This window comes from Brachyhypopomus gauderio, chromosome 19 (assembly GCF_052324685.1).
Source record: "Brachyhypopomus gauderio isolate BG-103 chromosome 19, BGAUD_0.2, whole genome shotgun sequence".
Taxonomy (NCBI): Eukaryota; Metazoa; Chordata; class Actinopteri; order Gymnotiformes; family Hypopomidae; genus Brachyhypopomus; species Brachyhypopomus gauderio.
In genome coordinates, this window is record NC_135229.1 from 13,077,636 (window position 1) to 13,091,689 (window position 14,054).

A 14,054-nucleotide genomic window follows, 5' to 3' on the forward strand; every position below is an offset into this window, starting at 1 on the left:
GTTGTAATATTTGCCAGAAATACGGTAACCGCTGATGTCTTTCCCGTTTAAAACCATTCAGTGTTCGTGTTTGATTGGAACTATACGGTCCTCCATGAACCACGTGACCTCTGAGCGGCGAGATCACAGAGTGTCGCAACTCTCTCTTTCTACGGCTCTGGTTTATACTTGACGCGCCGCGAGCAGCGGTGAAAATGATGTAATCGCGGTAGCCTCGCGCGCTGTCATTTCGCGAGGTCGTGCACCTCTAGAATTTTGTAACTTAGCGCGCGCCGCAGCGCAATGAACAGTCATGTTTGTAGGGTTCATACACCAACAAGGTGGAATTAAAGCATTTGTACGTCACTTTCAAGGTCCATTTCAATATTTCCCAGCACGTTAAACTTTAATTAAATATTTATACATAGGCCTATACTCGAAATTATTCGCTTTTTTATCACATTATTTAATGGTTGTTTATTTTCAAAACGCCCAATTTTAACTTCACGTTCTCTCATGTTTCGTCCTGGAATTACAAGAGGCTCGTATTTGTTAATGTAATACAAGAGAACGGTTCAGTCAGACAGATATTTGTTTCAAGCATTTTCAAGCACGCGGATAAGGTGTGCGGACTCGCGCGCTACGGTCACTCGCGAAAGTTTAAACCTAGCTTAACACAACGAATCTGGCCAAACACCTGAAGGCACGCATATTTGTACAAAACATTCCAAGAGGTTGGTGATTATTCCCATTTCTAGTATTATAGCATACAAAATTATGTGTCCGATTATGGTATCCTAGCAAATGTCATATTCTTGGTTTAACAGCCGTAAGTGCGACAGCATACAGGGAGAAAAAAAGAGTGATCGTACTACAATGGATCAATCATCTATGAATACTGAACTCTGAACTGAAGTTTTAGTTACTTAGAGTTAAAGTTGTTTAAAGTATACTTAAAATACACTTTTTGCACTAGCTTTTTTTTAACTTCTAAATGTGAATTCCAGAGTGCACTACTATTATTTATGTTAATTTATATTAATGTGCAATTATTTATTTTTCTGTTTTAATGTGGTAGGGACTACACCTTTTATTTATTTGACATTTGTGAAACAAAATACAATATTCATTTGTTTGTTTATAAAAAATAAATAAAAAGCCTTTAAAACAGAAATGAGCACAGTATCTGACTTTGGTATCGAAAATCGTATCGAATTTCAATACTTTTTAAAGTATCGTATCGAAGTTGTAATTCTTAGTATCGTGACAACACTAGTGACTCACTGATGCCGTTGTCCCGCAAGTACCCCGCTAATCCCTGACGCTGGTACTCGGGGTCATTCTCCCGCTTCCACAACTGGAACTGCTCACAGGAGAGACCTGTGTGCTGCGCCTCCCACTATGGAGAGAGAGAGAGAGAGAGAGAGAGAGAGAGAGAGAGAGAGAGAGAGAGAGAGAGAGAGAGAGAGAGAGAGAGAGAGAGAGAGAGAGAGAGAGGAGGGAGGGAGGGAGAGAGAGAGAGAGAGAGAGAGAGAGAGAGAGAGAGAGAGAGGAGGGGGGGGGAGCAATGACGATGAGGAAATGTCAGTGAGCATGGACTACACCGCAGCGTGTGTGAGCGTTCGTTTGTGTGTGTGTGTTGACGTTAACACTCACGGGTTTCTTGCACTGAGCACAGAAGCTGTTCCTGCACTGCAGACAGGTGACCTTGAGCTGATCGCCGTCATAGATAAAACCGTACGAGCACTGCGATGAGAACATAGAGGGGGGTGTGGGGGGGTGTGGGGGGGTGTGGGGGGGTGTGGGGGGTGTGGGGGGGTGTGGGGGGGGGGGGGAGAGATGAAGTGTTGAGTAGAGAGCTGCAGTGTCTCTGTACTCAGCATTCTGAAGGTCACTGTCATTCCTGCTGCAAACCCTTTGAAGTGCTGTCTTATAAATCCTGGCATTAAAGTCGTGCTAGGGAACGGCCCAAATGTCGTGCGCAGGCTTGCCCTTCCCTTCTAAAGGGGGCACCTCGCCTCCAGGGTGGAAGTGCCCCCTCCCCGGGCCTGTACATGCGTAGCCGGACCACTGGGGCCGCCACACGGGCCGCTGCCTTCGGGTCAGTGCCCACTACTGCAGGCCAGAGGCCCCCAGCTCCACGCAACAGTGCAAACAGCTGCTGTGGCTGTCGGAGCCACGTCTGCCACATTACAGTTGTTTAAGGTGAGGAGCGCGAAGCCTGCCTGCTCACGTGAGCGCACGTGTGGGGTGTCCCTGCTAGCTTTACTCACGTGACTGCACCAGAGGAACTTTGGGTCTTTGATCAGGGCCTGTTCGGTCAGCTTCTTGTGAAACAGCTCGTACACATCAGGTTCCAGGCACTCTCTTAGCTTGAGGAACACACACACACACACACACACACACAGGGGTGAGTTTCTCTAAGCAGATGAGGCATTATTTCAAGCATGATTTCTCACAGTTCACTGGACCCAAATCCCTCAGGTCAGCAGGGCAAGCGTCTGTGAACAGCACACGTCATCTGCGCGGTCCTTCCCCGTTTATATGGCCGACGGGTGACGCGTGTGTCTCCCTACCTGAATGTCCAGCGTGGAGAAGTAGCTGTTCAGGTGCTCGGGGTCGTTGATGTCGGGCTCCCAGCACACGGGACACACCATGTCTCGAATGTGCTTGTCCCGCACTGCGATCGTGAAGTGCTGTTTGAAGCAGCCCGAGCAAACCGAGCACTGGCACGATGTCAGGGACTGCATCTGGGGGGGGGGAGAGAAAGGGGGGGAGAGAGAGAGAGAGAGAGAGAGAGAGAGAGAGAGAGAAGGGAGGGAGAGGGAGAGAGAGAGAGAGGGAGAGGGAGGTGGAGAAACAGACAGAGAGATATGTACAGAGAGAGAGTGAGACAGAGGTAGAGAGGCAGAGACAAAGAAAGTACAGAAAGAGGAGGAAAACCCTTCTTTTTCTATTTCTGTGCTCGTGTGTGTGTGTGTGTGTGTGTGTGTGTGTACCTTGCTGTGGGGAAAGACAGACAGGCAGATGGGGCACTCCTTGGTAAGCACACGGCGAATGAAGTCACGGTCATGTGACTCGCGGACGGCCTGGACCACGTCCTCCAGCGTATAGGGGGCGCTGGGGTCACGCAGCAGAGACAGGACCAGTTCACAGCGCCCCCAGCTGGGCAGATCGTACACTGCAAGCAGCCTGCGGCACACGTGCTGGGGTGCAACGTGTTTCGGAGAGGAGGGGGAGTTATGAGAGATGCCAAACGTGAGATCAACTAACAGTTGTATGAGCTCTGAACTAATAATCTACCACAACAAAACGCTGAATATTTGCAACACACTAGAGCTACAGTTGATTAAAGGTGATTTACAGATGTCTGGAAACTCAAAACGCACAACAACCACAACAACAACAACAAACACAGTACAACAAGAAAAACACAAAACCCTGTAATTAACTGAACGGAATACGATGAACGTTTATTTTACTCTAAATTAAATAAATACGGCACAACGATTCTATTGTTAATAATGACTGTTGAGCTAACGAGCTCGTACGTCTGGTCTCTGCACTCTCGGTCACGTTCTGTCTGTAAGGTGCTCGGATCACCTGTTTGTCCGGGTGGTTGATGTCGATGGGGGGCTCGGAGTCCTCACTCCACATGCGCTTGTGGAAGGCCTCCAGCAGGGGGCGCTGCAGTAGCACCAGAGCCCCCCGCACCTCCCCGCCGCTCTGCCTCAAGGCCTCCTCGCAGGTGACCGTGTCGGCAAAGCCCAGGGCGGCCAGCTCCTTCACCTGCACACGCACACGGGTGGATGAGGGGAAACGCAACCCAAGAAGCAGCTGAAACGGAAGAGCCAAAATGGCGGGTGCTCACTTTTGACCTCCGGTCCCTGAGCGCCTGCCTGGCTGCTCGCTCGTTGTCGCCCCCTGCTGTCAACCAAGCCTGCTTGGCCTCTGCGCGGGACAAGGGCACGGCGCCGCCCTTCTGGCCGTCCGGTCCGACGCTCCCGACGGGCAGGCCGGGCCCGGGCTGGGAGGAGGCGGCCATGGCGCAGATCTCGTCCAGCCTGTGGGGCAGCTCGGACCTCAGCCAGGTGCAGGGTGAGCTGCTGCCGGCCACCTGGAGGCTGGTGTAGACCTCCTCCGGGCTCACGCCCTTCATCTCGCCCTCCTGAGGAAGGAGAACGGAACTGAAAACGGACCGGGAAGCTCACGCGATTCGGCGCGAGAGACGAAGGCGCCTCGAAACCCTGCGGCAAAGCGCCACGGTGAAACAAACCCGTACGCGGATCAGCTGTATCAGTTTGAGTCCTTCCTCCCGCATCAGCCGCTGCCTCTTGGCCTCTGGGTCCTCCGTGGGCGGGGCTCTCGCTTTGGTCGGCACCGACGCGATCTCCTTGACCGGGGAGGGCTGCAGGGGTTTGGATGGGGAGTGGGCGAGGTCCGACCTGGGGAGGTCGCACATCTCGCAGACGGAGGACGGCGAGTGGTTGGCGTACGTGCAGAACTGACACACCCACTGAGCGAGGGAAGGAACGGCAAACAAAAAGCACGTCAAGTTGAAAAAGCGACTTTTCTGACGTTTTGTCACACGAGTTAATGAAAATTACCGATACGCCCAGCACAGTGTCTCTTGCCTCTGAGCGTACGTGGCTGTACCTGGCTGCCTGGTGGCCCCGTGGCGGGTGGGGTGGGTCGTGACGGGGTGACAGGAGGACGTGTGGCCAGACGGGGGCGCTCACACACCTCACACAGGATGCTGCTGCCGGCATTCACCACGGTGCAGCTCTTGCATTGCCACTCTGGAGAGACGGAGAAATGGCTGACGCCGGGCCCGTCGGGCGACAGTAACACTCCGAATCGCAAATTCGACACTCAACCTGGTCTGGTTTTTCTGGTCATCAAGAAAGAAATGCCGAAACAGAGGGGGAAAAGGGCCCTGAAACTGCTTACGTGATTATAGAGTTGCTTTTATCCAGAGCAACTTGCATATTTATCCAGAGCAGCGCACATTCCGTCATATCAGTATGACGTGCGCTCCCTGCTCTACCTTGACAGGTGACCTACAAGAGCTTCGCGATGATCTGAACTGGACCTGACGGTGACAGAAGGGTCTTATGAGAACAGCCCAACTTCTAACAGACTCCCTGACTGGACTCACTTGCTCCCCCCGGTGGACGTGAGGTCCATTAGGGAGCTTTAAAGTGTTCGGTTTCACACTGCACAGCAGGGGTTTATTTGAAGAGCTCATTTCGGCTCTGACGCTCACAAACACGCGATATTGAGTTTATCTGAAAAAAAAATGGCATACAGAAAACACAGCACAAAAAATGCAGACGAGCGCTTCACATTAAAGCCTCACCAGTTATGGTAGTGGGCTGTAGTGGTTCCTCCTGGACAGAGGGGGCGGCAGAGGCCAAACGGGGCCGCTCGCAGGTCTCACACAGCACCTGCTGCAGCGAGTTCACCGTCGTGCAGTACGAACACTGCCACGTGGCCAGAGACGCGCTGCAAAGGCATCGTGGGAGAGTTGGCGTCAGAGACGGGATACGCCCGGGGTTTGGGCGGGCGTTGAGCGGAAACACACCCACCTGGGCGTGTCGGAGGGCCGCGTGGGGTCCACGGAGAGCCTGGCGTGGGTGGAGCGCCCTGGGTGCGAGTGGTAGAGTCGGTCGCATTCGGTACACAGGCGCTGCACGCACGTGTTGCAGTGGGTCGACACGGGGCAGATCCCACATATGCCGCAGTTATCTGCAGAAACGGCTGGAAGACCCGTGTGGGGAGTGTGAGCAACACCTGTTAGGACACACCGTGAATGCGTTCGTGCGCATGTGAGGTAGGCTGGGGGGGCTCACCTGTGAGCTTGGCTGGGGGGAGGGAGGGTAGTGCGTGGAGCCCTTTGGCCTGGGAGACAGAGACGTCAGACAGGGGCTGCTTTTCCCACGCTCTCTGACTAGCTGGAGACACCACTACCGAATCCGAACCGATTTCTTTGTCGTCCTCCTGGGTCGATTACGTAAGGAACAGAGAGCGACATCAGGAAGGATCTTTTATTTTGTTTTTTAACAGCACCAAACCAGAGATGATAAAGGAGCTCGAGAGGCCGGTACCTTGTGTGTGAGGGAGGGGACGATCCTCTCAAAGAACTCGGGGTGAGGGTGGGCGCTCTGCGTTAAACACGTCACATTAGCCCACGGGTCCGGACTCCTCATCTCAGGATTAAGACAGCAGACATGAGCCGTAACTGACCTTGAGAAGCATGTCCAGTTCCATGCGTAGGGTCATGACCTCCAGGGTCACCGACGCCACCTTCGCAATGTCCGGCTCCACGACGTCGTCGGGGAAACTAAGGCCATCTGGCTGCTGATTGGTGTAACCGTAAAGACACAGTACAGCACGCCCACCCTGGAAGAGAACAAAACCGATCTAAATATGCCTTACAAGTCCAACAGTGTCTCTGATTATAAGACTATACAATACTGAACCGGCTTCACACAAGTCGGACAAGGTAAAGAGTGCTTTTGTTTTGTGATTTAATAAAAGATTCCCTGCTGGTATAATAGTCCATGAGCTTTAAATGATAACCAGGTCTGAACGTAGCTCTTTCCGTAATCCAGCTCATCTTGGCTTGAACCTTCGCTGGAGTGCCACAAGCCACTGCCACGCCACATACAGCCCTGACGCAAGCAACGTCCCGTAGGCAGGGCTGTCTTCTACAGCTTCAGGCATGACTCACATGAATAGCGTCCACCGTAGCCCTGAACACCGGGTTGTTGTGTTTCACCGTGCGCCAGTATTTGGGCCTGTTTGAGCTCGTCAGGTTGGAGCCATACTTCTCCAAGATATTGAGAGCTGTTGACAGTCTCTGCAAGGAGCCCAGCGTCTGATACCAAGAGAAGACAAAAAAAAAACGTGTCGTTAATCACCGTGAATCCAACCTTGACGTCCTTAACAGCGATATGAAAGCCTCACCTCTTTTCTGCTCCTCCCGCCGCTGTTTTCCGTCACCATGGTCTCGGCGGCGATGTGCCGGTACTTGGCTGCGGGGGGGAGAGGGACGTTGGCCATGGTGGACACTCCGGCCCGTATCTCGTGTGCTGAGCCCGGCATGGATAAACTCAGCTCGGCCTGGCCCCTCACCTCCTCCAGCTGGTCCAACAGCGTGGCCATGGCTTTAAAAAAAACACATCAACACCGCAATACTGACTGACTGTATCTGTAAACACGTGTTGTGACGTTAGATGCTCGGCGTGGCTGATTTATTGACTTTCTATGCAGTTTCAGAGTAATTCAGTCAGTTAGAGATGGACAACCTACAAACTCACTCACTACCACAGTGAAGGGACATTCAGGTCTGGCCTTGGAAAGAAGTTAAAAGAGTGTTTTAGCTCACTAGTCTGTTCTTATATAAGGAGTAGCCTGTGTGATGGTGAAACAGAGGAATATAAACAGGTAAATAAACAGGCAAACAGGTAAATAAACAGATAAACGGGTAAATAAACAGGTAGATAAACATGTAAATAAACAGGTAAACAAATGGTTTTAATGGCCTGACAGCTCCACTACAGGCTGCGTGTAATCACCTCACACCACTAACCAGCCAAGCAAACTCGTGTGTTTTCGGTGTTTATTCGCCGTACATTCGCACATTAGCTTGATATAATAATATTAATAGTATTATTAGTAATAATGCGACAGTTTTGTTACATTCACCAGTTCAGTTCCGCATTCATCACCGTCCTAATGTCGACTACGTGTTTACAGCGAACTGAAACCGAAACCGGCGGATAACGTCCAATAAAACTACCTCGCCAGGCCTGAGGACGCGAATATTAGTGTCGACACGGTGAAATACTCGTGTGGTGAAATACTCGTGTGGAAAAATACTCGTGTTGGGCTCTGGTGTTGGGATACTCACTGAGAACGGGCGCTAGCTGGTTAGCAGTGTTGCGGTGGTACGGTGGCCGGGAAGCTGAGTGACGGCCACACGCTCAGTGCTGCCACCTGCTGGAGCGAAGACGTTCGCGCGTTGGGTCCCGTTTGCGTGGGAACCTGCGTGGCAGACTTTTGTTGACCTATTACAGACCTGACTTAGTTATTTATTAGTTAAATAAGGTGTGGTAAGGTGAGTCTTGGTCCTCCCGAGGTTTCTTCCTAATCCCCACCATCATAGGGAGTTTTTCCTCGCCATTGTCACCTTTGGCTTGCTCATTAGGGATCTGGAACAATACGATTGCTTTGTGACAATGTGTTGTAAAAAGCGCTGTATAAATAAATTTGACTTTGACTTTGACAATACGCCAATGTTAAAACATGTTAATCTGACAAGGACTTGTCACTAATGCTGTCCCACCTGGGATCTGTTGGAGACACTGCTGCGATACCACTAATACCACTGGGACAACTGGGCTACCCTCTCACATCCCCAAACCTCAAACATCTATAGGATTTATAGAGAATGGTCTGAAAAAGAGAAAAGATCCAGTGAGTGGCAGTTCTATATATATATATATATATATATATATATATATATATATATATATACAGTTGTGATCAAATTTATTCAACCCCCACCGAAATAAAGTGTTTTGGCCAGTTTGACATTGATTTTGATCATTTCAGTCATCTTATTTACAATTAAATCAAAGAGGCACTTATAAATTAGACAAACATAACATAATATTTATGATGGAATAACCACAAATGTCTTTACTGTGCTCACATCATTATCAGTTTTATTCAACCCCCTAGTGACATTATTTTTTAGTACTTAGTACAACATCCTTTTCCAGTTATGACAGCTTTCAAGCGTGAAGCATAGCTTGACACAAGTGTCTTGCAGCGACCTATGGGTATCTTAGCCCATTCTTCATGGGCAAAAGCCTCCAGTTCAGTCACATTCTTAGGCTTGCGCACTGCAACTGCCTTCTTTAGGTCCCACCAGAGGTTCTCAATTGGATTTAAGTCTGGTGATTGCGATGGCCACTCTAGAATGTTCCAGCCTTTCATGTTCAACCATGCTCTAGTGGACTTGGATGTGTGCTTCGGATCATTGTCCTGTTGGAAGGTCCAACGTCTCCCAAGCCGCAGGTTTGTGACTGACTCCATCACATTTTCCTCCAAGATCTCCTGGTACTGAAGGGAATTCATGGTACCCTGCACACGTTGAAGCTTTCCTGTACCATTAGAAGCAAAACAGCCCCAAAGCATAATTGACCCCCCGCCATGCTTCACAGTAGGCAAGGTGTTCTTTTGTTCATAAGCCTGGTTCTTCCTTCTCCAAACATAGCGCTGGTCCATTGTCCCAAACAGTTCTAATTTAGTTTCCAAAACCTGTTCCAAAACCTTTGTGGCTTGTCCACATGACTTTTGGCATACTGCAGTCGACTTTTCTTGTTCTTTGGAGTCAGCAAGGGGTGCGTCTGGGCATTCTGGCATGGAGGTCTTCGTTATGCAGTGCGCGCCTTATTGTCTGAGCTGAAACTTCAGTGCCCACATCTGACAGGTCTTTTTTCAGTTCCTTAGCAGTCACGCGGGGATTTTTCTCCACATTACGCTTCAGGTAGCGCACAGCAGTCGCGGTCAGGATCTTCTTTCTGCCACGACCAGGTAACGTTTCCACTGTGCCCTTTAACTTGAACTTGCGAATGATACTTCCGATAGTGTCTCTTGGAATATTTAACAACTTCGCAATCTTTTTATATCCATTGCCATTCTTGTGAAGAGCAATAACCTCTTCTCTTGTCTTCTGGGACCATTCTCTTGCCTTCACCATGCTTGGAAACACACCAGTAGATGTCTAGAAGGAGCTGAGTATCACAGTCCTTTTAAATCTGCCTAATTGGTGCTTATCATGCTTGACTGCTGCTCGTTGACATCCACAGATGTTTTCAATACCTGATGGAAAACACTGGAATGAACCTCTGTTCTTAGGAGTGGTAGTCGTAAAGGGGTTGAATAATTGCGTCAATGAAGAAATCACAAAAAGGCCATTTAATACTTTATGACAAAAAAAATTGATGCTATCTTAGTTGCATTTAGTTCTTTAACAAGTCCTTGTAAGATTTCATTATGAACACAATTACAAATGTGCACTGAATTTCATAAAACCCTTCGCAGCATTGGGGGTTGAATAAATTTGATCACAACTGTATATATATATATATATATATATATATATATATATATATATATATAGATTTTTTTCTCTTTTTCAGACCATTCTCTCTCTCTCTCTCTCTCTCTATATATATATATATATATATATAATATTTATATATATATATATATATATATATATATATATATATATATATATATATATATATATATATATGCACTGAAACTGTGAAGCAGTTATGGATGGTGCGCTGTAACTGTGAAGCAACGTAGTAATGTCAGTGCTGCTCTGTATAAGAAAGCAGTATGATCATTTAATTCCTCTGAATGTCTTTTGTCCAGGCCACAATAGCTTTTATCAGCAGGTTTCCACTAGCACCATTACATGTGGGAAGAGCATCATGGCTGTCTTTATTAACGTGAGCATATAGGCTTCAACTGGGCCTTAAGTAACATTAATAGAGTTATTGTTCATTATAATGAGGTTCCTTGTATAATTCTAGACCTTTGGACGGTACAGATTTCTCCACAGAAATCAATGCCAAATCATTAAGAATGGTGAATGCTTCATTGTGGTTTACACAGACAGGTGCGGTAGGGTTAATGTTGGTGGAGTCTGCCTTAGCTGCTAATCTGGAGATTGCAGAGTCCAGACGTTCGCAAACTCGTCCACACCTCCATGAGCAGTGAGATATGAAGTGCTTCATCAGAAGAAGACTCCAGTGTTCCAGTGTCCAGGGTAACTGCAGTGTTCCGGTGTCTAGGGTAACTGCAGTGTTCCGGTGTCCAGGGTAACTGCAGTGTTCCGGTGTCTAGGGTAACTGCAGTGTTCCGGTGTCCAGGGTAACTGCAGTGTTCCAGTGTCCAGGCTAACTCCAGTGTTCCAGTGTCTAGGGTAACTGCAGTGTTCCGGTGTCCAGGGTAACTGCAGTGTTCCAGTGTCTAGGGTAACTGCAGTGTTCCGGTGTCCAGGGTAACTGCAGTGTTCCGGTGTCCAGGGTAACTGCAGTGTTCCAGTGTCCAGGCTAACTGCAGTGTTCCAGTGTCCAGGGTAACTGCAGTATTCTGTACTTTTTTACTGTAAAAAAGAGCTTGCACAACTTAGGAAGAACTTCACTCAAAATGTCCTGTTTCCCTGTCAACCTGGCATCCTACACTCCAATTCTGTAGGATTTCTATACATTGTGCTTATTGCTGAATTCATATCACACATATAATGTGTGATGGTAGCTTGTCATTAGGTTTGGAGAGACTGGTTTAGTCCTGATCACAGGCAGCAAGACCACAACAAACGTCAGTATTCTTAGACTCCCATCCCCTGTACACACACACACACACACACACACACACACACGTACACACACACACGTACACACGTACACACACACACACACAGATGTTTTGTCTTAAACACTTTTACCTGCTCTGCGCAGTCTATTTTAAGGCCCGTGAATCACACACTGACAGGTCTAGAACAATCACACACTGACAGGTCTAAAACAATCACACACTGACAGGTCTAAAACAATCACACACTGACAGGTCTAGAACAATCACACACTGACAGGTCTAGAACAGTCACACACTGACAGGTCTAGAACAATCACACACTGACAGGTCTAGAACAATCACACACTGACAGGTCTAAAACAATCACGCACTGACAGGTCTAGAACAATCACACACTGACAGGTCTAGAACAATCACACACTGACAGGTCTAAAACAATCACACACTGACAGGTCTAGAACAATCACACACTGACAGGTCTAAAACAATCACACACTGACAGGTCTAGAACAGTTGCCAGAAACAGAATGTGAGCCTTTATATAAAACTGGGATTAGTACATGAATGACTCATAAATGTGATCTGGTCTTCTCTTAAGTCATAACGATTTAACCAACCAGGGTAATTAATAAAAACAGTATGTTAGGTCAGTGAAAATGACCTCTTTCAAAGAGACTGACCAAGCTGTCCATTCCAGTTGTATTTATAAAACACATAACAGCAATTCTATAATTTTGTTGTGCTCTGTGCTGTATATCTGGAGGTGTATTCCAGAAAGCGGGTTTAGCGACTAACCCATATCTCAGAGTTTGTGGAAACTGAAGGTTTTCCGTTCCAAAAAAACAAGCTCAGAGTGTATTTTTGTTGCTATGGCAATATATGATGTGAAGCTATATTGTAATCTAGAAATGTTTACTGTACACAAACCAGAGTTTATCATCAGGGTTTTTTCCTACTGTAAGCTTTAAACAGAGGGCGATGAACATGGATGTGCTGGACCAGGCTAATGTTCCTTCACATGCACCTAAGAATCATGAAGGACACCTACTTCAACTTAAGGCTGTAATGTCTTTTATCATTTTGTTTACACGTATGGTCTAAGGACATCTATAAAGAGATCCTCACTGCACACAGCCTCCCTCATAGTCTGCTGTGCAATTTTAGAAGTTGTCAAGCAAGTATTTCTTTAAGACTGAATAAATAGTTTTTGTCATACATGGTATTCAAACGTATATGAAGTACCTGACATCATCCGCTCATTTTCTACTTCTACCGAACAGTGATGTAAGATACTCAATATACTCAATATACTCAAATATACTCAAGATCATCTTTGGCAGATCATGTGGCAATTAACACTCTACCTCTAAAGCACATATAAAACTAACACATTCAACCCAAACTGAAGAGCAGAAACCTGCAAAATGCATGATTCTCTCTCTCTCTCTCTCTGTTCTGCGAAATCATCATCATTTTTTCCCTATGCCCCCTAAATGTTGGCTTGCCTGATGCCTATATATCAGGTCAAGTTAGGATCATTCAGAGTTCAAAGTTAAGTTTGTTAAACCAGCCTTCTGGAATACCACCCTGATCAAAAGAGATTTTAGAGGCTTTTTTTTTTTTTACTGATTTGGTACTTAGACACACAGTTGTGATTACAAGTCCACAAGTAAATGGAAAACCACATAGTGTGATCTACAATTACACAAGGACGAAATGCACATTTGATATAGCATATCAAATCAATATTGTCCTACATCTTACACTCAATAACATCTGTGTTCATACATCTACCATAAAGAACATCATATTTTGTGATCCAATGAGTCAAAAATCGAGGTTTCTGGTAAATTACCTACATTTTTGCCTCAAGCAGTTTATAAGGGTTCTGGCCTGTATGGCTTCATCACTGCCTGGATGGATGGCAAAATGTTTTCATATTAACATATACATCCTAGCTATATATATATATATATATATATATATATATATACACACACAGTTCCTAAGAGCATGAGAAAATTCTACATCAAAACACGTGAGCGTCTTATCTAAATCTCAAAAAGCTAGGATCATTCAGCATCCTTACACAAACTCAAGAAATACAGCAACGACGTAGTGGCTCAAATAAAAAAAAGTCAGTATTTTAGTTTGGCAGAAATCCTGCAGTCGGTACGTTTGAAGCTGGGAGCGAAAGCGAGTCGTTCATGACAGGCACCAGATTTTACAACCAGTGGGTACGAAGACAGTTTAGTTGAAGCAATCAATAAAGATAAAACTAGAGTTACTCTGACATGTTCATAAACTTTACACACCCATCACTGACGAATTGTTTAAACCATGTGTTCACAGTTTTGTTTGGTTTAATTAAAACCGTCCATAGTTTCATTACGACTGAACTGGTGAGACCAATTTTAGGTTCCATTAATTAATATAATGTAAACTCTCCTGCAAGTGTAATGACTAGCCAAACAAACAAACGTTATTGCCTTGCTAATAGCATGGCAGCACACATCCACACACGTTGCGGCAAATGTTGGCACCTTTGAGTTAATGCGAGCTTGCGTTATTTTATGTGACAAAAATGGTCTTCAAGGTTTAGTGGGTTTTAACTCACCCCGCAATTAACAGGGACACTAATTAGGCTAATGGTCAATTGGGTAGTCCAG

General features: G+C 46.7%; 1 protein-coding gene and 1 long non-coding RNA gene across 3 annotated transcripts in view; both read right to left on the bottom strand.

Annotated features, from left to right (window-relative positions):
• rnf31 (ring finger protein 31) overlaps positions 1 to 8,029 on the bottom strand; it is a 15,134-nt gene extending 7,105 nt beyond the window's left edge. The window contains exons 1-17 of one of the 2 annotated variants that reach the window (XM_076981922.1): positions 7,895 to 8,029; positions 6,949 to 7,148; positions 6,713 to 6,859; positions 6,226 to 6,381; positions 6,087 to 6,143; positions 5,832 to 5,979; positions 5,568 to 5,739; positions 5,339 to 5,484; positions 4,636 to 4,778; positions 4,262 to 4,495; positions 3,851 to 4,147; positions 3,583 to 3,768; positions 2,979 to 3,185; positions 2,556 to 2,729; positions 2,253 to 2,351; positions 1,636 to 1,725; positions 1,264 to 1,378 (exon numbers count right to left, since the gene is read on the bottom strand). In XM_076981922.1, the coding sequence (XP_076838037.1) occupies positions 1,264 to 1,378; positions 1,636 to 1,725; positions 2,253 to 2,351; positions 2,556 to 2,729; positions 2,979 to 3,185; positions 3,583 to 3,768; positions 3,851 to 4,147; positions 4,262 to 4,495; positions 4,636 to 4,778; positions 5,339 to 5,484; positions 5,568 to 5,739; positions 5,832 to 5,979; positions 6,087 to 6,143; positions 6,226 to 6,381; positions 6,713 to 6,859; positions 6,949 to 7,146 (2,569 nt within the window). In that variant the 5' untranslated portion in view covers positions 7,147 to 7,148; positions 7,895 to 8,029. The other variant, XM_076981923.1, reaches the window with a different exon arrangement.
• A 2,545-nt stretch (positions 8,030 to 10,574) lies between these two features.
• LOC143483248 (uncharacterized) lies at positions 10,575 to 13,976 on the bottom strand. The gene is made up of 3 exons (XR_013122449.1): positions 13,475 to 13,976; positions 13,245 to 13,298; positions 10,575 to 11,173 (listed from the first exon to the last, which is right to left on the bottom strand). It is a non-coding gene; the product is annotated as an uncharacterized LOC143483248 (long non-coding RNA).
• Between the last annotated feature and the right edge of the window lie 78 nt (positions 13,977 to 14,054).